This window comes from Copidosoma floridanum, unplaced genomic scaffold (genome assembly GCF_036245765.1).
Source record: "Copidosoma floridanum isolate Cflo_tuat_1 unplaced genomic scaffold, Cflo_Japanese_pri ptg000032l, whole genome shotgun sequence".
In the NCBI taxonomy this organism is placed as follows: domain Eukaryota; kingdom Metazoa; phylum Arthropoda; class Insecta; order Hymenoptera; family Encyrtidae; genus Copidosoma; species Copidosoma floridanum.
In genome coordinates, this window is record NW_028321909.1 from 8,030,316 (window position 1) to 8,058,234 (window position 27,919).

The window sequence follows — 27,919 nt, forward strand, 5'->3', positions numbered from 1 at the left end:
CCTTTCTTGCTCCTTAAATTTTCGTACGTATGTACATGTATGATTATTTCGGTCGATTTATTTTCCGTCGAGTGCAACGAAAAACCGCGATCGATTTACAAGTAGCCTGGGGTGAGTGACATATATATGCACGTGTACGGATGCTGGGTTAAAAATGTTGAACGTGAGAAATCTCTTTTTTTTTTTTCTCTCTTTCTCCTCGTACCGGCGCATAATTCGAAAGTGAGTTATTCCGAAGAAAGAGAAAATCCAGCTTGGTCGTGACTCTCCGCGAGAGATTTTTTATCAGCATTACCTTTGGGTCGGGCTTGGTTGGTGGTGCGCGGTGCGCTTCACACGAATGGTTGCGTAAGACGATTTTACATCCCGCCGATGACACGCGGCTAATAAATGGCAGTCGCAACCATTGTCGATTAATGTCAATTTTACTTGCCTCTTCTTATCTTCTACTTCACAGCTCTACTCGAAAATGTATAACCATCTACCAACTGAAATGGTATGCCAGACAGTTTTTGTGGTTACACATTGAAATGATTTATTATTTATAATAATTTTAATACCCTTTGATACCCATCACCCATACGTTATTGTTATCTTGGAAACTTAAACGGGGATCGTGTGATATTGCATAATTTAGCAGAGAGACAAAAAGACAATTGCAGGTGGAAAATTGGTCGTAATACTGTAAGTGTAAGCCAAGTGGCTTAATTCATACAAAACAGTTTGTCTTGCATGTTGCATGTGAGAAACGGCCAATCTACGAGTCACCAGAGCAAAAAGTGTTATTTAAATAACAGGACTTGATTTTGTTTTTGTTCCGTTATCGTATCCAACTGAGTATTAGTATTAATTTAAACCAACAAACGATTTTTTGGCCATTTTAAAAAGTTTTTCGATATTAAGTGTTTTCATAACAACCCTATAGGTGAAATTGGTCAATACAAACAAGTGTATTTTTAGAAGATCTATAACTTTTGTATTGAACATTTTGTCTAAAAATGTGATGAGCAAAAAATAAATGGCGTTAAACGATTTTTAGCGATTTTTGCCGATTGAACCGTTAATACAGCACTGTGAAAAAAACTTTTTGTACAAAAAAGTTTTATTTCATTGAGATCTACAACTCTATTTTTTTGACGCAAACGTGCAAAATGTATGTGAAAAAAGTTATTGCTGAAAAACTGGTTTTTTCGTCTTAGAGAGCTGCACTAAAATTGCTGTAAAAATTTTTCCTTTCTATGAAACTTGTACAAATGTAAATCACCAGCTTAGACATCCAACTCAAAGTTACGAACAAAATTTCAGCTCATTTGGGTCACAATTACTTCAAGTGGTCAAAAAACTTGACATCGTACATACATACTTCCACACATACACTATGTGACCGCTGATCACTGACTAACTCAAATCACATACACATTAGAAGACATGGAGAGACATATAGATATACTAATACGATACTAAATAATTCTGTAAGTCTACCAAGTCTGAACTACACACCTTCGATAGTTCAATATGTATGGACTACGAACACGTGTAATTTATCAGGATTAATGGAAACTGAAGTTCACCTGTGCAACTAAGAACGCCACAGCTCAAGTGGACTGGCGATAGGACATGGGTTTTTCTTGTCGTATACCTACAATCTATTAATGAGACTACTTTCTTCAAATCCAAAAACTAACTTCTTAAATGGAATGAACGTGGTAAAGATAGGAATTTTGTTTCATAGACTAATCACGGGCATCGTTTAATCTTAGTTTTACATGCCTTGATATTATCACGACAGAGGCCCACGGAGAATAAAAAAAATCCTACTTGTAAATAATCAAGTTGATAAAATCCATCCGAACTACGTGGCAGTATGGGTTATTTTTGTACTCAAGATTTGTGTGATCAAAATTATTGTAAATTTTTTGCTAAGATTTTATAGATTTATGGAGGACTTTGAATACACAAAAAAAGAGACAAGGAAAAAATGGCCAAGTCAGATAATCGAGAGCATTAAAAAAACATCTATGGATTACGGGTCAAGTAGAAAAGTTGAAATTGAACCGACATTGTGCATTTGCGTTTTATATTATAAAGTATTGTTAAAATTAAATTCTTTTTAAAGTATCAATATTAAGGAAAAAAAAAAAAAAACATTTTAATCCAACGTATCTGACATCATACCATTAGTCGATCTGTGAGAAAAATTAATGAAAAAAAATCGTTAATCAATAGCAGTACTGGGAGCGATATTAACAAAAAAAAAGTAGTGAATGTATTCAATACAAGTGCAGCCTCGATCTTGTCATACTTAAGCTCATTATTCTCCTTACAATTGTTAAAGATGTAGTCGTTGTTTCCCTGATGTGTGAAAACTTTATCGAGCACCTGTTCATCATAGCCGTTGGAATCACTTATACACACATAAAAATAACACGCGTCATGTACGTGTGCCGATTTTAGATCGCAATCATCTCATACACTTTCCATTCTGAACCAGATCATTCGTATTCTACTCACTATATTTATGCAGTACAGGGAATTTTCGAATAACACATTTTTCTATTGTGTATATTCTACCAAGTCTTTCAGGCAGTAGTCATACATTTCAGGGTTTTTTTTCTGCAAAAATGCTTTTTTTTTATTTTGGTTTTTAACTGAAGTTTCTTGATCGTAAACCAAAAAGACACGATAAAAAATCATAATAAACATATTGCTTTCTGGTGTCTATGTGTAGTTAAATGTTACTTTAATCCACGTCTTTGAACTTATCCATTGCTTTTTTCAAATAAATCTACGCATAAAGTATTAATTGTTTTTGCCAAATTTTTTTTTGTCCAAGAGAAAAAGATTTTTGTTAAAAAAACACAAAATTTTTATAGCGTAACTGAGAAAGATAAAGAAATTTGTCATTGTATTCTTGTAATATTTTGCTAGTTGAGAAGCTTTTCTGAATACATCTTAAACTACTTATCTCTGTTGACCTGTTTGCTTGAAATAGTATTGTAAAAAAAGCCTGATAAGAGACTTATTGTTCAAAGAGGAAAAAAACAAACTTTACTCAAAACCTTTCTACCGTAATTTTTTCTAAAAATTTCAGCATTTACTTTCGTAACGATTTTTTTGACAAACATCCTGTGCATGTGTGCAGCTCAAAACCAAATGAAACGATGACGTAATTTATCGATTGATCAATGATGAAATACACACGTACGAGCAAAAAAAAAAAACACCTTTAAAAGTTGTATTTTTGGGTATTGAAATACAAACGTCCTTTTCGCGATCAAACAAAATAGTTGGCTTGATTTATAGCTCTAGATGGAATGAATATTGTCAAAACAGAGAAAAAAATGCTTCTAAATTGCGTCCAAAACAGAGCTGAATTGGCTATTTTTGTTTTCCTTTCGGTCAATATAATCATGCCAGTCGGGTTTCTAGATTTACGAATCAAAGACAAACAGCAAAAAAAAAAAAAAAAAAAAACAGAGAGATACAAACGAACGGGACACCCGAGAAAGTAGAAGTGAAACACTTGTACAACACATTCTTATGTATGAATTTGACTCAATGACATTATTCACATCTAATACTTTGCAATATGTATATTTGCTTGTTTCTGTAAAAGTTACGTAAACATATCCCACCTTTTTTTAAAAAAGGATGTCGGAAAAAAAAAAAAAAAAACTCATAGTTTTTTGTCGCTAAGTAAAAAAAAAAAAAAACTTATTATTATTTTTAGATCGGATAATGTATGCCAGTGACAAATAAATGCCGAAAAATGTGCATTGACAGCCAAATTTATAGAAAACTCAGTTGCACCATTATCTAAAATTTTTCGAATTTCGCAGGAAAGAAAAAAAAAAAAAAAAACTTGAAAATACCGTAACATCGCGAGGGGGGGGGGCATCACCGCAAAGAAGCGACAAATCGGCAAAAAGGGCGCGGCGACGACGAGGGGAAAGGGTCCATCGGGGCCCACTGTAAAATTCACATGGATGCGCACACGAGCGCGACCGAGGGAAAGTACCACCTATTCGCCGGTCCGAGCAATTCACACACGGCGACGTGTAGAGAGAGAGAGAGAGAGAGAAAAAGAGAAAAGAGGAAGTAGGTCGGTGAGAATATAAGTCGCTGGCTCGAGCCGCCGCCGTCGCGTTCAAGCGGTGATAGATATAACACGGTCGGCAAGGCCCCCCTCGAGTCTACCGCGGCGACGATATGGGCCCGACAGTCAGTCTCGCCAGGCTATTCCGGGAGTTACGACAGGTGTGCGCGAGGAGAGCCCACGAGCAGTAAAACTGCATATATACAATATACACCCACAATTTGTACATGTTGGCTGCTGTCACTCGTTTGCCGGTCGATCGGTGTCCCTATACTTTGGCTGTCGACGGTTTTCTGGCTTGATTGATCTCGCGTCGAGCGAAAAATGGTGCTAGGACCGATTGCCACTGACTGTTGTTGGTAGATTTTTTTTTTTTTTTTTTTTTTTTTCCTCAACGTTTTGAACCTCCAAAGAAGAGTACTGCGACCAGTGGTTGCTGATATTTGATAAGCTTTCGTTGGTATCGGGGGTGAGGAAGCGAGAGCGAGTGCAACCGAGGATTCACAAGTACGTACGAGAAGAGGTCGGTTTTCGACTCCAAACAGCTATGGAGGGATCCAAGGTAATGATTCTCGATGTAAGAAAAAATAACATAAATTAACAAAAACATGGAGAAATTCTATTAAAAGTAGTACGTTGTGTCGATCACGTGAATTTTCATCACAGTTTACGAGGTTTTTTAAAATTTTGGTGAATCAACGATATTACTGGGTGTAAAGATAAGACTAGAATACTTTCTCTTGGCGGATGACATTTTCTGGCTTGACAATCGGAAAGATTACGACAGAGTGCTTCCTCGTTCTATAGATTACATGCGTTTGTTCGTTAGAAATGTGTCTCTTATTTACCGTAAATTTCACCGAAATTTCTTCCGCAAGGTATAAATCACCGCGGCAAAAATTACCAAAAGTGGGTAAAAACGTCCGCGACGCTTGCTCTGTCTTTGCTGTATTATATATGCTGTAAAAATATATATACCTGCAGCTTTGATCTCTGTTGTATGGCACATCCCAAACATCGTACTCATGCGTGAACCCACAGTTTCTCCTCCATAACGGGCGCATTTCCTCTGCGTATCATGCGACTATTAGTATTTCCTTCCGCGTCCATAGAGAAAGGAAAGCGAGTTCCGGATTCGGAAATACACATGCACGGATGGATATGCGGAACAAAGAGGGAAGAGATGCCGGGAACTAGATCGCGAGCAGCAGCTGTGCTATATGCAATTGCCGGACAGCCGCGGACGCACGGCCAATTAGCGCCTTATTCGCGCGTACGCTTATGAAAAAAAAAAAAAAATACTGTTCCTCGCTGGTCGGTTGTGCTCCCGTGGATTTCTGGAGCGCGAAAACCCGACGAAAACGGCGAGGATCGTGTACACGTACGCTCTTTTTTTCCAACGTATGCATCAGCCACTCGGTGGATTACAGATGAGATGGAATTATGTACACCTTTTTCCAGAGTTTTACATTTGCATTTCAATTTTCTTTCATTTATCGTTACGTGCGCTTGTTGTTGACTATGAACGGCCGAATCGTTTGGCTCACGCAAACATCGGGTAAATGTTTAAACTGGGAAGCTGCCAAAGGTTCGGGGAACTGAAATATTAACGAAAGCAGCGAAAAAGCCACAGTTACAACGGCTACATTGTTTCGCCCTGGATGTTCCGAAAAGTGCGAGAATTAGTGTACAAACGACCCGACTCGTTACGAAAAATTGCAAGAGCACTGTAAACGTCCTAATCGTCGCTCATTACCCCCAACTATCCATCAACTTTACTCCCGTCGAATAATCGACCACTGTTGTTCTAAGCGCGTCGAATAAACATTCATCGAAATATATCTCTTTTTCTTTCCCCGAATTCCAGAGCCACGAAAAAATGGTCCCTCGTGTTTCATGTCGTTGGATTAGGTCTCCTTGCCATAAGGGGATTGGTGATTTTCTTTTACCACAAAAACATAATCTGGCAAGTTCAATTAAATCACACATACTGTAAAATCCAAGTGTGTCAAAGTGCACGTTTATGTATAACAAAAGCGTATAACCGAAATTTTTTTTTTTCATAAAGTGCATTACAGTTATAATCTTGATAAATGTTTTAAGAAAAACCAAATTGATAGTTCGTGAACCATCCCAACTATTATATTAAATTAATATAATTAAACAATCTTTTTTCCCCTAACGATTGACATACGAAGGCTGTAGAGAGTAAAACGTCTCAGTAAAAGATTTTTACACACTCGGAAACGTGTTAAATTGGTTTTTGTCCAATAACCACTTGGTGCACCATAGATTTAGTTTTTTGTTTTTTAAATTCTCATCAACGCCACGATGATATATTTAAAAAAAAAAAAAAAGCGAAAATTTCAACTTGACACTTTAAACGTGTTATGTTGAGACACACTTGGATTTACAGTGACATGGTTAAACGCGCGAAGAGAAAAAAAAAAAGAAAAAAAAAAAAAAAGAAACAAAAAACCCTTGGTTGGCAGCAACCATTGGAAATATAATGTCTCTGCTCACAGGTGGTGCTGGCCCTGGCCCTGTTGGCCGCCGTCTCCCCGTCCCTCGGCGAAACCACGAGTCCCCCGGGCGAGCTGCCCAAGCCCAGTTACGCGCGCACCATGCTCAAGGTGTCCCGCAGCCTGCCCGGCGAGACCGAGGAGCTCAAGATCCGCACGGCCGAGGGCAGCCTGGCCACCCTCATCGTCAAGCGCCGCGAAAAGTCCGTCGTCGAGACCCCATCGGCCCAAGGGAGCAACGACACCGACGCCCCCGCGACCACCATCGGCTACCAAAACGTCGACGTGGACCCCTGGAACCGCTCCCCCGAGCACGACCAGCGCCGCCAGAAGATCGAGGCTGCGAGGAACTGGGTGCCCCTGAGCCGCACCGCCGACTCCTGGAGGCCCCTCGGCGAGCCCTTGTCGGGGCGCTCGTGGCCGGAGGCCACCCGGGCCGTGCAACGGGTCCCCGCGGACGCGAACTCGAGCGAGCAGCTCTTGCGGTACGCGCTCTTGCCGCACGAGCCAAGGCGCACGGTGCGCACCAACGTCGGGGCGAACCTGTCCAAGAACCGGGAGGGCAAGGGCACGCCGGCTGAGGTGGTGGTGAGGTCCGAGATAAACGTCAAGCCCCAGCCGGGGTCTACCGGGCAGCAGGGGAAGCGGGCGCCAGTGGCGGTGGACGCGGATGGTATGCCGGTGGTGTACGGCAGGCGGGTGCCCGACGAGCCGATCGACAAGGTGCAGGTCTGGAGGAACGCGCGGGTGATCAATGACCGGTTGGTCACGGAGCCGGCCAAGGGTCTGGAAGAGTCCGGGGGAAGCTTCGACACCTTCTTCGAGGATGTCAATCGGAGGTGAGGGGGATGATTTTACCTTTTGGGGCGTCTCTCGCGCTATGTACCCATTGTCTGCTTATCTGTCCGAGTGTGTCGGTGTCTCTACTGGGATATCGAGTTTTATTGTTATCACAACAAATTTTATCATGATGTTTTTTTTTTTTTCTTTTCTTTTCTTTTCTTTTCAATTTTGTGGCCAGCCACTCGAGTTTGATTTTCGAAAATACGTTTTTTAGCGATTTTTCCGGCAAAAAAAAGTTTTTGTTTCCAAAATAGTTACATACTTGAACAGTGGCTTTGTTTCTCATGGTGAAAGGCAATAAAATTTTTTTTTTTAATAATTTTTTCATAATATCTCGACAAATGTGCTTAGCATTTAATTAAAGTCGATGAAAATAAACAAATATTATGCTTTAATTTTTGGTACACATACTAAAAGTAATTGAATTAATTATTATTTACTTATTTTTTATTTTTTTAAATTCTATTTTACTAAAAAAAAAAAAAAAAGCGTTGCTTTTCGGTGTCTAAAGCTATAGAAATTGGCACGATTTTCCAATACATGTGAACTTTTTGTGCTACTGTACGTATACGAATGTACGAAATTAGTCGTATTCTAAAATTTCGGCCTTTTCATTCAATGATCTGTAGCCAAAAAAAAAATTTTTTTCTTTTTTATGTAATCAATATCAACACTTGATATTTATTTATTACCTGACAGCTTATTTGGCCAAGACGGGGACAGAGATGATGTCTCCAACAGGGAACTTTGTAGACAAAAAATACACGAATCAGCTAAAACATGGCCTCGTGCTAAATTTTACATAACTTTTTATACATACTGTGTTTCATTACGTCCCAACCAAAAAAAGATCTCATTCAAAGTATCTATAATTTGTCCGAACTTATAAAAAAAGCTTCACGTAAATTTATACCACATTCCTGTACAAAAAGAACGATTCGAAAAATATTTTCTTCTTTTTTACCCCAAGAGGCGTACTCTTTGAGGTGCAACGGCTGAAAATTCAACTCTGTGAATTTCTACCACAGTCGAGAGGATTTTACGACAATCCAAAGTATTCTAGAATGTTTTGAAATTTTTGGAAATAGTCCAAACCTTCCCAGAACAACCTGGAACACCCCGAAATGTCGTAGAGTAACCTCGAGTATGAAAAAATGCTCTGGACCATTGCAGAAACTTTTGGCCCTTACACCACCGAAGGTATACGCCCTCTACGGTAAAAATATAATCTTGATCAAAAGGGCACGAGAGGTCCCTTTGTCATGTCTTAACTATTATTCACCACCTAATAATAAATACATACAATTTGTTTCATATGATAATCATAAAAAAAATCTAAAGAATTTCCAGCAAGGAGACACTGTATAATGTGCCCGTAAGCTGGTGTGGTGTTTAACTATTATATACATTGATTAATTTTACGTGATGAGATTTGGTTATTCAATCATCTCTAAAAAAAAAAAAAAAAAAAAAAATTACCAGCAAATTCATTGATAAAGACCCCATCTGTTTCCTAGATATGGAAAGTTGGCGGACTACAGCGGCTCGCAAAAGCCCAAGCCCTACCGCAACGAGGTCCTCGGGGCCGAGGTGTACGAGTCGGCCGAGGACACGTACCGCCCGAGCATCCGCAAGCGCATGCTGCAGCCGGAAATCTTGTCAGCCGCCTACCCAAACTCCCGGTTCTACTCGCCGCCCGACACGACCAAGCCAAGCGTGGCGGCCGTGAAACCGGGCACCCGGGCTCCAGTCCTCCAGTACGCCCACCCAGAGTTGGGCGTGCAGCCAGCCAAGGCCGTCGCCAAGAGCGAGCTGCCCAACAACAAAGCGTCGAGGAAGCACGAGGAGACTATGACCTACACCGAGGCCCCGCTGCTCCAACAATACGCCCCACCTTCGGGGAGCAGCAATGGGGAGCAGAGGCACCAGAAGAGACGCTACGTCCTCAACGAGAAGAACATCATTGACTCGTACAACTACAAGAACTACTACCCCTACACCCCGCACTACTACGGGCTCAAGAGGCCCGCTGTCGAGCCTCCGCTCTGGGTCAAGATTTCGGAGGGCATCAAGAACCAATTCACCGATGGAGTCGCCAAGGTCAGGTCATTTCCTTCCAATACCAACCACATTTTATACATTTGGCTAAAATAAAAGACGAAGAACTTTTCCATCCGTTCCTTCATCCCAAACCCGTACGCAGGTGGAAAATAATTCTTTCACGAGTTTTAACGCTATTTCAAGCACAGCCGGGGTAACTTTGATCTGTCTCGGGCCCTATTGCGGAACCATGGCGTGCGGTATAACTTTCGACAATGTGGTCCGGGACAGATGAAAGACTGGGGGCACACTTGACACTTTTGATGGGCGGGATGAAAAAAAAAAAAACCGAGTCTAACGAAAATCGATGCGAGTAGATGTCGGAGCTGACCAAACCCGTGCTCGACCCGTTGGCCGAGGCGACCCGCAAGATCTCGGAGAACCTCGGCTTGTCGCGCTCCCAGGATCCCGCCCAGGACAAGGTGGGCAGCGTGGCGACCGGCTCGTCCATATTGATCCCGGCGCTCGGGCTCATGGCATCCGGTGCCGCGCTGGGTATTGGCGCCGTGGCAGTTGGCCGTTACCTGGACGTGGACGTGCTCAAGCGTTCCAACGCCGGTGGTGAGCATTTCGACGCCGATGACGAGAGAGCTCTCGAGGCCGTAGCTGGGACGCGTGGCGAGCTGCAAGGGCAACCCAGCGTCAATCAGATTTACCTGCTGGTGGAGGGTGATGGCTACGATGGGGGAGCGAGTAGGAAGAAAAGGAGCAGCGATGATACCGGTTCCAGGTGAGATTGGGATTTGACGTTTCGTTTGGAATAACTGATCGTTCGATTGTGGATTTTCATGAATGCCCGTCTGTATAACTCCACCGTAGGAATATCCAAAGAAAGGGTGCAGATCCGATCGCGGAAATCGTTGAGATCGATTCCCCGTCTCGATCGCTCGATGACACCATTTCCGACGAAGGCAACAACGTCCAACTGGACAACGAAGAGGACTTTGCCGAGGCCATCGTTCAAAAGGCCTTTGAGGCCATCACGAGTAGAACAAAAAAAGATAAAGTACGTTATAAGAATTATAATTGTTACCAATAGTATTTTCATCGTTAAATTTTATCTATCGAATAGCTCATACGATAGGTAGTCTGCTCTCGTGGCTTTATATGAACTCGTGCCAAAAATTACCGTTTCAACGAATTTCAAATCGGATGCTATCTATCGTTCGCTTTCCACAGTACGTGCATACAGTGTCGATTTACTGAGAGCTAATATACTTGGAGTTTGTTGAGTAATGTACCGGTGATCCTTGCCTTGAAGAACACATACTGCTTAATGGATCATACCTGGCAATTCCTCTTGACGAACAATATATACAACCGAAATAATCCAACGACAGTTTTATATTATGTTAGATATTATGATTAACCTTATTAGGAGGACACCAATACATGAAATAATAGTTAAACATAATTTCGTCGAGTTTGAATTTTCTAATGGAGCTTGATACCCTTGCATTTTCATGAAGAAGAGCGAGAGATTAACGGAAGATACGCCAACGGCACGAAAGAAGCGAAGCCTCAGTGATGACGAACTCGACGACGCCTTGCAAAATTTGGACAAAGTAGAGGTGGCTGAAGGAAGTAGCCATATACCTGGTGACTGGTCGAACACGCCCTGCGCCAAGAAAATATTCTGCGACGCCATGGTCAAGCGCGGCTCCGACGCCCACATGGTCATGGACAAGAAGATGTACGGGCTTTTGAGGATGTGAGTTTTTTTTTTCTTGTTTCGTAAGTAGTCTGGACTAAGTCACGGGTCCAGGTGGGATTTAAGGGATAATCCATTACTTTTGTCACTCGCTCTCCTTTACTGGACAGGTCGGTCAAATGATTTTAATTTGCACTGAGCAGAGAGATCGATGTCCCAGTTCTCGGCCATTTGGCTTATTTTTTCAATATAAATTTTCAAAACATAGACAAATCGGGTAGTTATTCAGACACTAAACAATTACCTTTTCAATACAAATCAACGTATATATCCAATTGAAGATGTAGCGAAGGCCTATAAAAGAAAAACGTGACCGACTATTGGAACATTTCGTCTGGTGCTTAAGTGACCGAGTACTGGGGCAACGACCTTGTGTGAAACGCAAAAAAAAAAACAGACCTTTGCGTCCTTGTAACAAAAATTGTATATTAATGTCGGATAAGTCGCAAAAAGTAGCTTATTTAATTTGATCATTTTTTCAAATGCTAGTCAATTTGAATTTTTCTACTAAAAAAATTTCCGATGATGATTGTGGCATGATGATGTACAAGCTGTTTGTTAATTTATACAACATGCGAGTTCCCTTTGCACTGTAACGTCAGAATATTTGCAAATTATTTTGCAAACTTCATCGGATGAGAGACGTGAACCTCCTTCCGATCGACGCGCATAAAAAAAATCTTCTCCGTAACCCGTTTCAATGGGGGAAAAAAAAAAATTCGTAATCCCTTCGAATATCTTTCGATACCTTGATCATCGTCCTCTCGAACGAAGTTTCCCTGCCGTAAATTTATACGACCCGACGGTTGCAAGCCCAGCTAGGAAGCGGAAACGACCAAGCAAGTATCTCCAACTTTCGCGTCGTAAAGAATCAGTTTCTTTTTTTTCTCTCGCGTAATCTCTTTACAACAGCGCGCTGAGTGTCCGAGCTGCTTCGAAATAAATACACCCTAGTATCGCGCGCAGGAACCGCCAAGAGTTGCCAAAAGTAAAAAAATTTGTGACCGGTGATTAACCGAAGGTCGATAGTATTAAAATATGCCTGTGATATTTTTCAAAAAAATTTCGGATATTTGTGAAAATTGTTATAATTTGACATCAAGTATCGTTTCCACGATTCTAACGTATAGAACATAGACGTGCGTGCGTTGGCCTAAAAATATTAGCTGAGGACCATTCAAATGTTTTAACTTTTAAATATGATTTATGTAACGCGTGCACTTTAAGAATTTTAAAAATTTACTGTGGTTGAAAAAAAAAAGATTTGTTCTCATTTTTTGAATAATTTTTTCGGCAATGAGCAAAGCTTCCAATTTTAAGCACTCGATATTGTCATCATGCAGAGTAATTTTTATTTTCTAATTTTTTTTAAGAAAATGACTGCATTAATAACTAAAGTTACGATTAAATTACAAAAACATGGCTTCCTAAAGTTTTCAAAAGCTGTGACCTACCTGTGGTGAGAAACGGTACATTCATTTATAAATGATCACTACACGGCAAAATAGGTAAAATCCTCTGTAATATACTGTAAATGTACTCCTTTGTATCACCAAGGAGCGTTAGAAACATTTTCCAGAGTATCAAAGAAATGTCAAAGCATTAGAAGACCCTTTCCGTAAACCAAAATTCACAAGGTCTATATACAGTGTCGGGAGAAAGAGGTGGTATACGACGGGGAGGAGGAGGTAAAAGAAAGAATGTGCTCGGATAACTTTCCTCTCGGCTCGTGCGGGCTTTCGCTTAAACCGCTGCTGCATATCGTTCCACTGACTGATACTCGGCTCGTCGGCCAGCACGACGAGACTTTTACCTCCTAGAATTAGCACAGTTTTCACTTGCTGGATGCAGGCGCGCGAATCGATCGTGTCGCCAAATCCGAGAATACTATTTTTTTTTTTTTTTTTTCATGGGAAAAAAAAACAATTTGAGCACTTTTTTTGACAAAAACAAAAATATGCACACTCAAGCTTAACCTTGACTCTTAATCGAATTGGATGTTACTTTTTTTTGGGGGGGTATTTTCAACCCCTTCCCCCCACGCTTACACTTTGACACTCTGTCAGGTGTAGTAGAGAAATTGTTTCATGCAGACACGAAAGCTAGTTGTTTACCAGATGTGTGACCATTAGGATTCAATACTTTTTTCACACGACAGTTACTATCTAACGGATAACGCGAAGAAATAAATTTTTTTTTTTTCATGTTTTATATGCGATACTTTGAGCTGATGTGTATAAATATTTTTCCTACCTCAAGCGTTTTTGTTTATCTAATTTTTTTTTTATATCTGGACGTTCGTTGAACCCTTGGTTGGAAAAACAGCTCAAGTATGGTTTGAATGTATGAGTAATAGAATTATAGCTTACTTTGAGTCGGTATTTTTCGTCTCGATCGTAAACTTTATCCACACAAAAGTTACCCAGAATGATATACTATTGACCATTATTCGCGAAAAGCTATATAAATCGTTTTATTATTCTTAAGGTACTTGAATTGTACTTGTTTATTTAATTACTTTCGGCTTCGTAAAGTACACAGTTCCGAACGCAAACAGTAACCAATGGCTCCGATGCCCCGCGAAACTTTTCCACAAGCAGTAACCGCCAACGAAGGGGGGGGGGGGAATAAAGAGCGCGTTCCAATAGTCTCGACGTCAAAAATAAATTGCGAATCAATCGTCTCGGAGCGAACGAATCGATCACCGTCGCCCAGCATATTTGGGTCAACCGCGCACAAGCATAAAGAAAAACACACCGGCCCATCGTTCTTGGCCGAAGCGCATGTAATGTACACGAGAGCATGCCCGAGGCGCCCCAAGTGTGTCCAATATATGGGCACGTACCTATTTCCGAGTTTTTCCCGGATTACTTTCAGCTGTTCAACACTTTGTTGCTCCAAGTGGAATGTACCTGCCGAGAGTGTTAACTCATAGTACATTTGATCCATCGATGAAGCACCAATAAACCCATCAAGTCGTGGAGCATCGAAATGACGTTTAACTAGCGTGTATTTCTATACCTATATCCACGAAAAATCGAATAAAAGTACCGGTTACGCGCCATTTGATTAACGCGGTGGGGGGGTCGAGAAAAGCGGCAATTAAAACGTGTATGCATATTCAATCGCGTGGATAGCTCGGTATGCTCTAATAATACGCCGTTAACGCTTTTAAATGGCCATTTATTTCATCGTTATCGCACGTGCGGGTAAATTTAGCCGTTCGATCTTTCAACGATAAGCCAATGATTGCTTGGATCCTTTTTTTTTTTTTTTTATCGCGCACTGGATGGTTCACACGTACCATTTCACACGCCACAAAAATCCTCGCTCCCCACAGCATTTGATATGTCGTTCGAATGAATTCAATGGCGATTGTACGCTTTCAGCTGATCTCATTTAATTTTTTTTGAGCCAAATAGGCTAATTCTGTACTCAGCATACAACTCCTGAGATCGGGTGTCGGGTGCTCAAGTGCTAAAATTCAACGTGCCTCTTGAGATTTATATTATAATTAAAATCAATTCAAACTATAATATAGTGAAAGCATGTTAACAACTGAAGGGTAAAGCTCAACTTTTTTCCCCGTGCAGTAAGTGATTTCAAAATCAATATTAAAATTATACTTGATGAGTTAAAAGTGTTCAATGCATCATGAAAATAAAATAAAAGTACACTTACCAAGTGGGTGATTCCTCGACGGGTTGCCGATGAATTTATTTCGATGTCGTTTTCGGTTCAGTAAATAAACTATGAAATCTGACGTGGTCACAAGACCTTTTACAGAAACCCCTTGACTTCGTGGTATTGAATGATCGTATAAATCACTACTTCGTCGTGTATTTTTACAAATACTCCGAACTTCCAGAAATCTGCAACAAGCCGAGCTCTGAATGTCTGAAATCAGACAACGAGACAAAAACACGCGTGTACAATCGAAAATGAATTAGCCAAGTGGCATCCTTTCTTTCCCGGAAGGCCAAGATTTCACAAGAGTAATTTCATTGCCCGCAGGATCCAGCCGGCAGCTGCGGTCCAAGTGTCGGCCCACTTCGACGAGGTCATGGAAGCGGTGAGGAGGCACGACTGCGCGGTCTTCTCGTGTCCGCAGGCCAAAACGCCGCGGTCAGAGACGTTCAGCGCCCCGAGCGCTTGACCGATCATTTCCCGGAGGCCGATTTTTTTCCCTCTCCTCCATTTGGGTGAGTACCTTATAATATTACGCGCAGCCTGTACTCTTCGTCCACGGGGTTTTGCTTTCATGGTTAATTTTGTGCACGTTTCCTTCTTACCCTCGTACCGTCATTGCTTTCGCAGTACCTTACGGTTGCTCAAACATTTCAACAAGAAATAAAGGATTCCTCTCTGATTAATTTCTGGAGATAAGATTTCACATTTTCTTTTCTTGTTTTACTAGTAAAGCACGTAATTTAAAATATTTCGAAGGAATCCTGTGTCCTTTGTTATAGGCCAATTATTGAATTGAATTTGATCAAGGACCAACATAAATACCCTTTGACGTATGCTTGGGTCGCATATTACAAAGCCCAACACAGTCGAAAGTTGCGAAGATAACCAAAGTAACCATTTGAATTTTTCATGGCACTACACGAAATAAAATTAAAAATTCTTCCGAATCAGTGTAAAAAATAATTAAGTATAGTAATCACGCACTTTTACTTGAACTGCTGTCATTTAAATATTTACCAAGACAATTCTTGTACGCACGAAATGAGTGTCCCAAACAGTTTTTCGAAAAAATTTCTGCGTTATATCCTTATACTCTCACTTTATTTGATTTTTCCCGTTCAGGACAAATTCACGGGAACTCACTCGCTGACTTTGAAGTCACAAAAGCTCCTCGAAAGACTTTTAAAATCTCTGACTCGAAACGACTAGAGACTTTTTGCATCGGTACTAATTTCAAAAGCGTATAGCTATTCGTTCACAGTTAATTAACGTTTTCTTGTTTTCCAGGTCTCTTTCTCGTTCCCGAAAGGACCATAGCTGCCGCAATAAAAGTGCGCAACTTCCCCGTCAAAGCTGTACATATACTTTTGTCTTCACGCGAAGGACAAGCTGCTTTTTGATTACCGATTTTTCTTTTAACGATTCAAGAGCATAATATTGAGACATTCATTACGGTGGCAGCTACCCTCATCCATCAAAACAAGTTAAATTATTTTGTTATATCAATACTATTATTACTTTTAAGTTTTGCGTACATGTGCGAGCGTCGAGGCTTTTACATTATAATATGTGTTGTTACGTCATGTTGTGGAAGTTGAAAAATACTTCATATTTTATTTAAAGATATGCGTTTCTGTTATGCAAGTGTATATATACATACATGAATATATAAATTATATTATGTATCGATTATTTTATTTAATTACTACTATTTTTATTGTTGTTGGAGTTCTACATTTTTTAAATTATATGTAACAAAATAATAATACATTATTATGTTTACCTACCTCTTGTGTTGTATTTATTATATCCTGAAGATTATTCATTGTATTATATTTAAGTATTTGTTTGTTTTCAAATTTGTTAAAAACATTTAATTTACCGTGGAGGGTTACGGAAGTAATACATACAAGTAGTGTATATGTTTTAAATCTGCTGGTTGTATGTCCATTTGTTTGCCTTAAACTACCAAAGCGTAATAATTACCGAGTACAAAAGCTACAACTTTTTGACACTCAGTGGGCGAAAATTCCGGCTTTGAGTTCTCTTCAGTTTTGTTATGTACGTGCAAACTTGTGTGAGAAAAAAAATCTTGGCTTATTCTATGTGCAGACATCCAAAGTTGAACTTTGTACACTATACGGTACAGAATATTATTTTTATACTTAAGCTGAAAATAAATTTTGTCATTTATAGTATTAAATTAACATTTTACATAAAATTATACAATACACTTTCACAAGTGTACTTGTAAAAATCAAACAAATTTTGCAACTAAAGTTTTGTTTTGAAATATCAAAAAAAAAAAAAAAAAAAAATTGAAATAAAAAAAAATAAAAAATAAATGTGCATGCTTTTTCTTCGAGCAAGTTCTTTCTTCGAAAAAAATAAATGTGTTCCTACCCTTAAAACAAAAATAAAAGTGAGAAACATTAAAATATTAAAATATTTTCTTAAAAAATTATTATTATTAGTACGTATACTTTAAATTAAGTTACAGTTTCCGATGATTTCTCACTACATGCACACATATTCTTTGACTATTCATTCATTGTACACCATATTACATTGTCAGTTACTCATCTCAAAAAAATATCGGATTGGATTTAAAATACAGTACGTAGCATTACTTAAAACTATTTAATACTAAAAAATCCTTCAATAATAAAAGTGTAAATTCCAGTAGCTCCAGACTGCAGAATAAAATAAAAATCAGTATTTTACTTATACCTTTTCTAATTAATATTTTAGAATAGAAACATTGAACTATTTTAAGCTAGTTTATCAAAAATAAAGAAACTAATAATGAATAAAAAAAAATTTTTTTTACCATAACTTGTACTTTTACACGTACATAGAACAGTTTGAGATCTTGTCAAAAAATAACTTTTTATGTAATAAATTTTCAAATAGAATGTAACTTGACTTCGAAAAATTATTGTAATAAAAATGGTTTTTTGATCACTGCACTAAAAAGTGGGCACTCTACAAGGAATTGCACATTCTACATTCTACAAGAAAATGATACACACATTACAGATGAGAAGTGGATTTTGAACAAACTACATATTTTAACAAGCTTTATGATGAAAAAAAGAAAAAGAAAATCGTATTAAAATTACTGATAAAATTAATCCAATCACAGTGACCATTATTATTTAGTGTTTAAGATCTATTTACGTCTATTTATGGTTGAAAAAAGTGAAGGAACATTGAAAAAAAGTTTTTTTCAATTATTTTGCCGTAAAAAGATAATTATTTTCACGCTCTACGAGCAAATAAATGTAATAATCAACAATACAATAAATTACAGAAAAGAGGGAACCCGACAATTGGTTACAATTTAAGGAAGATACCTTTGTAAAATTAGCACTGTCGAGTACCCATGTTACAATGATACTTTTTGCCGTGGAAAAGTTATGGCTGTTGTACCTCACGCAGAAAAGCGTCCCATACTCAATCTATTATCAATTGGGGAGATCCACTTAAACGTACGGATCAATTTAATGACAGGGTATAGGACGAGCTTGTTATTCGGCTGTATTATTGAAAGGTTTTGGATACTGCGGCCGCTAAAAATGAGCAATGTTCGAGCAAGTCTCTTGAAATATTGATGACCAAAAAAACGTAAGTAATTACGTGAAAAACGTACCAGCTATCGTTTAAAAAAAAATTAAGTGGCTGGAGGACGGTAAATTTCGTCGAGCATGCGCTCTTTATCTTAAAGCTTTACAGTTCTGCGAAATGGTCAGTGTTGTACGTATCTCCCGTACCATAGGGTCAGCTCGAATTTTCCGTAACTATGATGGGACTTCTAGAGAAAAAAGTTGTTTCAAAGAAAAATATTATAAATCAAACTACCAGTGGTACGTCTCATGTCAAAACTGATTTATTTCCTTTTGCTCTCTAGTGTGTAACTAAAAATAATTTTTCGCTACGTTAGATTGGAAATTAAACTCAATTATCCGAACGGGGCAACACAAGATAAAATAAATAACTCACAATCACGTATACAAGTTTTTATTCAGGACATTGTATGCTGAGTTTAAACTTCATCATCATTATCTAGTTTAAAAATAAATTTTAAATATCTTAAATAATAGTTTTAAATGTAATTTGAAATTTCACTTAAAAGTTTTTTTAAATTAAAGATAACTTTATGAAAATAGATCTTTTTTTCAACCCAACTTCTTTGGATTTTGAAAACAACGTAGTTGTTATTATTTTCTTCCGGCCAATGAACTTTGGACGGTAATGTGTTTTTAAAACTATTTTTTTTATTTTCAAGATTATTATTACTTGTCATTGTTTGTCATTAGGACTTGAAAAAAACGTTATAAAAATTTATTTGTATTTTTGTAGGATTTGTTTGCATTAAAAATTGTACAAATACTTTTTCAAAACTGCTAACTTGCGTGCAGTGCGCCGCAACACACACAAGTTGAAGTATTTTTTTCAATCATAAGTAGTTCAACGGTGTCCAGATGCTGTAATTGTTATAAATCGTTTTCAATTAATCCAAAAATTATTTTATAACAAACTTTTTTATTTGTGGCAAGCTTTCACATAAAAAATTTTCCCAGCAGACTATCGTTTTCCATTAAACTGAACAAAGGTTGTTCATCTTAAATTACGTTTTTTGCAAACTATTCTTGGATATTGTATCAATCCAAAAGAATTTAAGTCATCAAGAACATTATCCAATTCCACGTGTGATTAAAAAACCAATTTTTCTTCGTTTCACTTTCAGTCAATAGTTGTATTGTGGGTGTTTAAACTTTTTGCTCCGTCCAAGATTCAAAGTAGTCATGCTTCAAAATGAAATTAATAAAATTCGCAGTAATAATAAGTAGTATTATTATGAGTACAGTGAAATTATTATTTCAGGTTACGACCACGAAATCGGGCCTTGTCGTTTTTTCTTGCGCCTACTCGGAGCATGGCCTGATTTCGGTTACAAAAACGGTTGGACATCGATGATTCGGTTTCTAACATCTGTGACAACCATGTTTCTTTTTGCCACTGTCTCGCAAACCATAAAGATGTTGCTTTCATGGAGAGATCTCAATACTGTTACCAAAATATTGAACAACTGTAATATCCCTACGACGATAGCTATGGTGAAAATAATCAGTATTTGGTACCATAAACATGGTAGAATATTACAATTATAATAGAAAATAGTTAGATTTAAGAGTAAACCTGAAAAATGATACAAAGAAATGATCTTCCAATGATCGTAGCTGTTCAAATTTTATTAAAACTGACAAGGTTTCGCTTTTGTTATTAAAATATTTTTTAGTCTTATAGTATATATTACTCACCATGGAAGTAAAAGTAAAAAATAATGTATCAAATAGAAGGCAGTTGACAGCTGGTGAATAACATATTATGATTATCTGATCAGAGAAGAGTCTTTTGTTTTTCTCCCGTGGGTCATATGCGATGGTGGAAAAGAAAACTTCTTCGCCGTGCGCAGTAGTGCGAAAAAAGCCACTTTCTTACCACAATTATTTTCTTTTTACTTGTTACCGTAGCCCGGATATTTAAACGTTGTCATTTTTGTTAAAATTTAAACAGCCACTAAAAACGCAGTCATATATTATGTTCATTGACGCTATTTGCATGGAAAAAATGCAGGGCTAGATCACAAGAATTATGTAGCTTTTGTGGGCCAAAAAGCTGGTGATTTTCGACAGTGAAGACGAATTTTTTGGTTTAGCGTTAAATAGTCTTTTTTGTGCTTTAAAGTAAAAAAATTTCCATAAAATTTGTTATAAAAAATGTCAGCCTTATAAATATACAAAACAAATGCATTATTAATTATTTTTAATGTTATGACTTATCAAAGATAAAATTGATTGACTTATGTTTTTTAACGAATTTTTTTCATCGCATAAAAAGGATGGATCTTTAATTAATACGTCATTTTGTGCCAATAGATCTGAAATACTTGGTTCGTGAAGTCTTTACGGACTGGACAGTACAAAATTCCGAGAAAAAACTTGCACTTATGTGGAGAAACGCCAGGATGAGTAGATTTTTCTCGATGGGATGCATTTTTTTGACCGAAGGGACGCTTTTGATGCAATGTATGGTGGGCCTGCTCGAGCCGATATCTTATGCCCTTGGTAAGAAAACCAATGGAACCGAGTGGCCTTTGTACATGATAGGCTCATTTCCGTACGATACTCAAGTCAGTCCAAATTACCAAATTTCGATGTTTGGCCAGCTACTCTCTAACGTTTTTGCATCCATAGCATTTTCTACCAGTGATTCGTTTTTCGTCGTTCTTATGCTGCACTTGATTTCCCAGCTCTCGATTCTTAAGCTGGAATTACTTAAACTACCTAAAAAAATTAATAATATCAACGACAAGCTGGAATTCATCGACAGATTTTCTTTAATACACATGAGATACAATCAGTTATGGAGGTAAACGTGAATAATGTTAATGATGTTCTGCAATACAACCAATATTTGGGAATTTTTTAATTTTTTTCACAGGTTTTCCATGACCATAGAAGAAACTTTCAGTACGATGTTTCTCATACAGATGGTACCCTGTATTTTTGTTTTGTGTACTCAAGGTTATCAACTTATCATGGTATGCAGCTTACTTGGCTGTTAAAAGTATCTAACATGAAAGTAATTAGGGTCTCAAAAGATTTATAATATTTTTAGATAACAGCTGCCGAAAATACATCTCCATTGGAATTGTTGTTTATGATATATTTTTTGATTTTATTTTTATTCACGATTTTCTTGTACTGTTATATTTCAGAACTATTACGACAGGAAGTAAGTTGCTGATTTTTTGTAAATTTTCTTGTAATTTTCGATTTTATTTTTGGAACCGATACATTCTTTCAATATTTATAAAAATTGTAGTGACGTACATTGATTAGTCATCTTAGAAAAACAATGAAATCTTTCACTCCAAGTGTATGTAAAAATAAAATTATTTTCTATACGAGGGCCAAGACTATGTCATAATACGAGAGTTAAAACTCATTTCATATTTAATTAGAAACGGTTGTTTGTAACATTAAATTCTTTCTTTATATTGTTCTTTTTAAAAGCTTTAATTGAAAATACTACAATTATTTCAAACTCTAACTTGAGAGGGGGAAAATTCATAACTATCTGACCATATCACTTGAGTTTTTTAAATTGATTTCTGAAAACATGAAACAATGTATTGATACTATTGTTGAACGAAAAATCTTGAAGAATTAAAATTTATACTTGTATAAATAAATCCTGCAGGAATACCTGAAGGATTTCTTACACGGCAAAAAAATTCTGGCAAAAAATACAAAGCCAGTAATCTTTTAAAATGAAATAAACGCTTTGTTTCAGTTAAGAAAGATTTCTATCTTACAGGAAAAACATGAATTTCTTGCAAGAATTTTTGCAGAATTTCTTTATACGATTGAATTTCACGAATTAGTAAATAAATTTCACTCCAAGAATACAATACGATTTTTAATAAAAAAAATTCTCAAATTATTATTTTTACGAAATCTACATATTTTTTCTACACCTACATCACTTTATCCTTACATTACAACTGAATGTAATAAAAACAAATATTGTGCTTTTTAATTAGAAATACTTTTGGTTACAGAGTGTTGAAATCAGCCATGCAGCATACAATTGTGATTGGTTCATTTTGCCAGCTAAACAAGCACGATTACTAGTTTTCATGATTAATCGAGCACAGCATCCATTTTTAATAACAGTTGGAAAATTTGCTAATTTCTCGTTGCAGTTATATTGTCAAGTAAGTTTTATGCAGTATTCGTAAACATTAAAATTTTTTTAATAAGTTATTTAACAAAAGACATTTTAAAAAAGTACTAATGCAAATTACTATTTTTTTTAGATTTTAAAAACCTCTGCTGGTTATTTATCAATGTTACTGGCTGTGAAAAATAAAATGTCCTTGGAAACTTCTACTAAAACAATTTAAAGTATCAATAAATGCTTTTTATCCAAACATAACCATGATAAAAAATTTACAAAAAGTTAGCAAGATCCAGTCATAGTGAGAAAAATATTTTTGTGAACAATAAATAATTCCCTTAATCACAAGCTTCTCAGCTGGAAAACTCTGTAGCATCAAGGATTAAACTTATTTACTCAGTGCTCCTTACCTCTTTCACCAAATTACCCTACGTATGAGAGTTGGATTCATGAACTAATTATTTGTTGATGAATAATATTTTTAAAGATTTGTTTACAAGAGTGTGCAAGTGACTTCCGTGTTGTTGCTATAGTTTTAAAATAAGTCACTATTTTGCATTTATGGTTGGAAACTTTTGATTTTTCAGTAAATTATGTTTGAGCCCCAGTCGAAGCAAATTTCTTGATTTATAATACTAGGAAGTCTAGATGCTTCATTGATTGATGTAATAGTCAAATATGTAGTTACAAAATTTCTCAATTTTTTTGTCGTTTTGCACTACACTCATTAAAAATAATTAGCAAATAAATCCTTAACTTCACTTGGATAAAAAAAAAAAATTGAATAAATAAGCAAGTATAAAATCTCATTTTAGAAAATCACCAATTCCTCAATTTTGCTTTTTATTCTCAACACTTAAGTCTGGATACTTTTTGAATTTTCCTTCACCAACTTCTGACAACCAACAGTTACTTAAATTTTCCTTCACCATTGGACCAAGTGAAATATAAGTCCCATTCCATATTTGTTGCGTTGGCTAAAATCGTATCCATAAAACTTTAGGTTAATAGAATGTGAAAATAGTTCCGTCCACAAATGAGAGATCTACTTGACCTATAGACTGATATAGCAACATATCGCTACAAGCTTTGGTTACTTGTTAACTTTTTCTAGTATAAATAAGGAATATTTATTTGAGCAAACGTCTTTCATTTATTTGTAACTAAAAAGTTGTACTTGATTGTAGCCATGTATAAAAACTTTGTTTTATGCAAGTTTAAAACTATTTAATTAGTCAGTATCAACTGTTTCAATCGGCCTCATTTTCTAGTTCTATTTGTATCTTTTTGATTATTGTCTATTTTTCTGTCAATCCTTCGGAATGTCGTAGTTACTCGATTTTATCAGGCATAATCTTGGATCATTGTTACGAACTTCATTCATTTTACGCTGTTCAAATTTATGTGTGTGCTATTCTATATGTTACAAATCGCACTGAGATTTTTGTAGAAGTAAAAATGTATACTAAATTTTAGAACCAGAAGTGTTTATACCACATGGTTTAAATAGCATATATCTATCTATCTATCTATCTATCTATCTATCTATCTATCTATTTTGGATTCACGTTTTTTCGAAGCCAATGTTTTTTAAAATAAATTTTGTATGATTAATTATTATGTTCGATGCAAGCTTTATAATTTTTCCCGTATTATATGAAAAAAGAGCTAGTATGTGGTGAGCTGTATTGCGTATGCACATCAATGACATCAACGTATTCTATAATTACATTGTCCAGTAGAAGCTTGAGAGCATTGTCTCTGTATACTATAAAAAAGAGGCAGGCATATGGTGAGCCAAATTAAATATGCATGAAAACAACAACATATTCGTATAATTATCTTATGCGATGAAAGCTTGAGAGAGTTCTTTTTCCACATTTTATAAGAAATGAGCGGAACTTGTGGTAGATTAAATTAAGTATGCAAGCTATAGTATGTTATTTTACAGAGAAAATAAAATTCTCTCACGTAATATATTATTGGCTACTTATATCTTTTCAAACTTTTCATCAAAACAATGGACATTTACGATGATGGGTAATTACGTTTCAAATGACTAATTGTACTCTCCAGCAGATAGAAGGGCTTTCATGAGTGACATTTTTTTCTGCAATTTATTAACTAAAATAATGATTGAGCCAGGTTAACATGAATTAATTAGTATTACTTGTTATAATGTCCAGCTCAAACTTTTAACCATATAATGCTCGTAACAGTTTATATCTTTTAACAGAAATGAAAAAAAATTGGAAAACATCTACAGAAGATGAGCAAAAAGCTATGTGGAAGAACGTCAAATTATGCAGAATAATTTTAATTTCTTGTGCTGCTTTAACATATGGAACTGGAGTAACCTATGGTTTACATATGCTAATATGTATAGTAATTTTTTTGTCTTGAAATATCCACCATTTTTAATAGTATTTGTTGACATAATAAGTTGGAACATGATACTTCATAGAAGACAATAATTTCATGTCATGAAAAAGAAATTTTAATATCTTTTAATGCAAATAATTTAAGTCTTTATTAATATTTAAAAATGTTTAAAAAAAATTCATTCAATAAAACTCTAGTTGTTCACTGTTTCAACATGCGGAAAGGTAGTTGTTAAATATGTAAATGTTTCATTCAAATTGCATTCACATTTATGCAAATTACATATGTAAATATGAAATTTATATCATAGGAAACAGAGAAAAACAATAAAATATACATTCACAAGCTATAAATTAAGATTTTTATTAAATTTTAAGGCTTAGTTATTGCATAGAAGGCAGTTTCAATCCAATATTTTTGGTGCAGATGAATCTTTACATAATTACTATATGTTTACAAGGTTATCAACTAGTTATGGTAAGCCAATACACTTTTCTCCCATGATATGCTAATTAATATAAAAATGTATGTTATATGTAGATTATAGGTACAAAAAATCTTGAAGAAAGTGCAGCGACTTTAGTATTTATTGTAGTTTTTACATCAGCATGTATTTTGAGTCTTTTCACTTACTGCTTTGTTGCCGAAAAACTTCGATCCGAGGTATTTAAAAGTAAAAAATTATTTTTAACATCTATTTATTTATAGTATATTTGAAATGTGTAGAGCTCGAATATTTTCCACGTCATATATGATATACCTTGGTACGAAATGAAGCCTTCGGAATCTAAAATGATACTAAACATAATGCAAGCTGCAGCGAATCCATTTACACTTTCTGCTGGAAAATTTGTGGAACTTTCTTTTAATTAATTTATGCAAATTTAATAATCTTGAAATCTCTTAAATTAAAATTTTTTAAATACATTTTTCCAATTCAAACATCGTTTGGGTGTTCATTACTTAGTGCCCATCACAAACTGTATGTAGGAGGTGTTAAATGTTAACCCAACTAGTAATTTCTCATCCATCTTTCATTACCCATCTAAAAGGTAAACCCTGTCCCAACTTTCCCAATTAATTTTTTTGATGCCCATTTTTTCATCCTTATCCCGAACTTCCAAACTGAATACCCTACCCCAGGACGCCCGTGAAGTCTCCCCCTATGTCACAATAAGGTGCAGAGATAACTACAAGACTCGAGAACAAATCTCGACCAGATTAATCTTAATTTTTTTAACATCAAATTTTTCCTCAGCGAGTCTTTTTTACGAACTCGAGTGCCTTGAATGGTTAAAATAATAGCTGAAATTACCCTACCGCTTACAATCTCGCAAAAAACTTAAAATCTATAAAAATTTGCTAATTAATTATTGTCTTTAATTGTCCTATATTACTAAGTTGTTAAGGTGGAGCTTTCCACATTACCCCTCGCACCTCTAGTGCGCCTCCCATCATCTCCCCGAAAAATTCGATTGTTATCTCTGTTGCGTTAACCCGATAAAATAATACCCAGAGCCTACCGAGTCCCCCCTCCCGCACGAATTTTAGAGCCACCCGCAGCAACCCAGCAAAATAAGGAAACATTCCGTGAACTTATCCTTTATTTTCACCACATAAAACTTTCTGTTACTTTTTTCATGCCCCCTATGCCCCTTCCCTCACATAATTTTCAATGTTACCCTGCATCCACTTGCAATCCCCACACTAAATTTAGAACACATGCCATTGTTCCAGCAACCCCTTTAATTGTTTTGTTCTCGTCCCACCCTCCATAATATATTGAAAACCACTGTTGTCTTTAGCAGTATGTAGTTATCTATTTTTTCCCCACCGCTCAGGAGGCAAATAGACCGTTTTTATACTTATTAGCAACGAGAACAAAGAACATTAAATATGATTATTACTTCATACGAAATCGAATAAGCACAAAATCTGAGGTGTGTCGACCTTTGTTTGTTTTTATTATTTCTTTCGTACATTAAGTTTTAAATGGTCACGTACAATTCTACGACATGATATGATCATATGCATTATTACAATACGTTTATCACGGAGTTTTATGAGAGTCGAATGAGAATTTATCTCATGTTCATAAATTTTATAGGTACTGAATTGTTCAGCAGGATACTTATCGATACTATTGGCGATACAAAAAGATAAAAATGATACGCAATAGTGTGGGTTGGTATTCAAATTTATCATTTATCATGAGGAAAAAATAGCTAATATTTCCTACTGTGGGTGGTTTTTTTTTTTTTTTCTACCTTTAGACGTTTACTGCGTCCTCAGTAGGAAGAATAGAGTTCGTATCTGCTGCGCATCCATCCAGGACAATCACAAGGAGTCCTTCGAGCCCAGTAATCACTTTGGAGAAATGCACACCGATGGCGAAAATTAATATTTCATTTCATATTGATTCTTTTCATTGGATTTATTTTGTGACTTCTATGATTGCTGCCGAGACCACAAGAATTACAACAGTATTGAAGTGGCATTGAAAGTACAAAAAATGGCATTGAAGTAGACTTGGTATATTAGAATTAGTGAAGAAACACTACACTGAGTCGAATCATTGAACAAATAACAAATGGAAAAGTCTTTTTGGCCTCCACAAAGCGATAGCAGAATCATAACTACTACCAAGAGGTGATATCAACCTCATTTACAAGTGTGTTATTACAGGTGGTGCAGGGTTCTACGTATGAAAGTTTATTCAGTGGACCATGAAATGTCACGGCTATATAATATTATGGGGCTAGTCCGGTAGGATGTTACCTTCTACTTAACGCCACATAATTCATCGTATTTATTGATGATGCAGAA

At 36.5% G+C, this 27,919-nt stretch overlaps 2 protein-coding genes across 2 annotated transcripts; both read left to right on the forward strand.

The window, feature by feature from the left end:
* The first annotated feature begins 5,174 nt into the window (after positions 1 to 5,174).
* Positions 5,175 to 15,428, forward strand: LOC106642046 (uncharacterized). Its single transcript, XM_089597273.1, has 7 exons — positions 5,175 to 5,369; positions 6,622 to 7,457; positions 8,979 to 9,561; positions 9,879 to 10,291; positions 10,381 to 10,567; positions 11,031 to 11,272; positions 15,287 to 15,428. The coding sequence occupies exons 1-7, from the start codon at positions 5,175 to 5,177 to the stop codon at positions 15,426 to 15,428; spliced, it is 2,598 nt and encodes an 865-aa protein (XP_089453399.1).
* Positions 15,429 to 18,767: 3,339 nt separating this feature from the next.
* LOC106642047 (odorant receptor 70a-like) lies at positions 18,768 to 22,937 on the forward strand. The gene is made up of 7 exons (XM_089597274.1): positions 18,768 to 18,828; positions 19,850 to 20,116; positions 20,905 to 21,397; positions 21,470 to 21,569; positions 21,647 to 21,763; positions 22,593 to 22,748; positions 22,851 to 22,937. The coding sequence occupies exons 1-7, from the start codon at positions 18,768 to 18,770 to the stop codon at positions 22,935 to 22,937; spliced, it is 1,281 nt and encodes a 426-aa protein (XP_089453400.1).
* The last annotated feature ends 4,982 nt before the right edge of the window (positions 22,938 to 27,919 follow it).

What these genes read in the sequence shown, in the direction of transcription:
- LOC106642047 (XM_089597274.1), top strand. Translation starts at nt 18,768, where the DNA reads ATGGGACTTCTAGAGAAAAAAGTTGTTTCAAAGAAAAATATTATAAAT. An exon ending in TATAAATCAAACTACCAGTG is followed by an intron (nt 18,829 to 19,849) that starts GTACGTCTCATG and finishes TTATTATTTCAG; the next exon opens with GTTACGACCACGAAATCGGG. An exon ending in TATTTGGTACCATAAACATG is followed by an intron (nt 20,117 to 20,904) that starts GTAGAATATTAC and finishes TTGTGCCAATAG; the next exon opens with ATCTGAAATACTTGGTTCGT.
- LOC106642046 (XM_089597273.1), top strand. Translation starts at nt 5,175, where the DNA reads ATGCGACTATTAGTATTTCCTTCCGCGTCCATAGAGAAAGGAAAGCGA. An exon ending in AATTAGCGCCTTATTCGCGC is followed by an intron (nt 5,370 to 6,621) that starts GTACGCTTATGA and finishes CTCTGCTCACAG; the next exon opens with GTGGTGCTGGCCCTGGCCCT. An exon ending in ATGTACGGGCTTTTGAGGAT is followed by an intron (nt 11,273 to 15,286) that starts GTGAGTTTTTTT and finishes CATTGCCCGCAG; the next exon opens with GATCCAGCCGGCAGCTGCGG.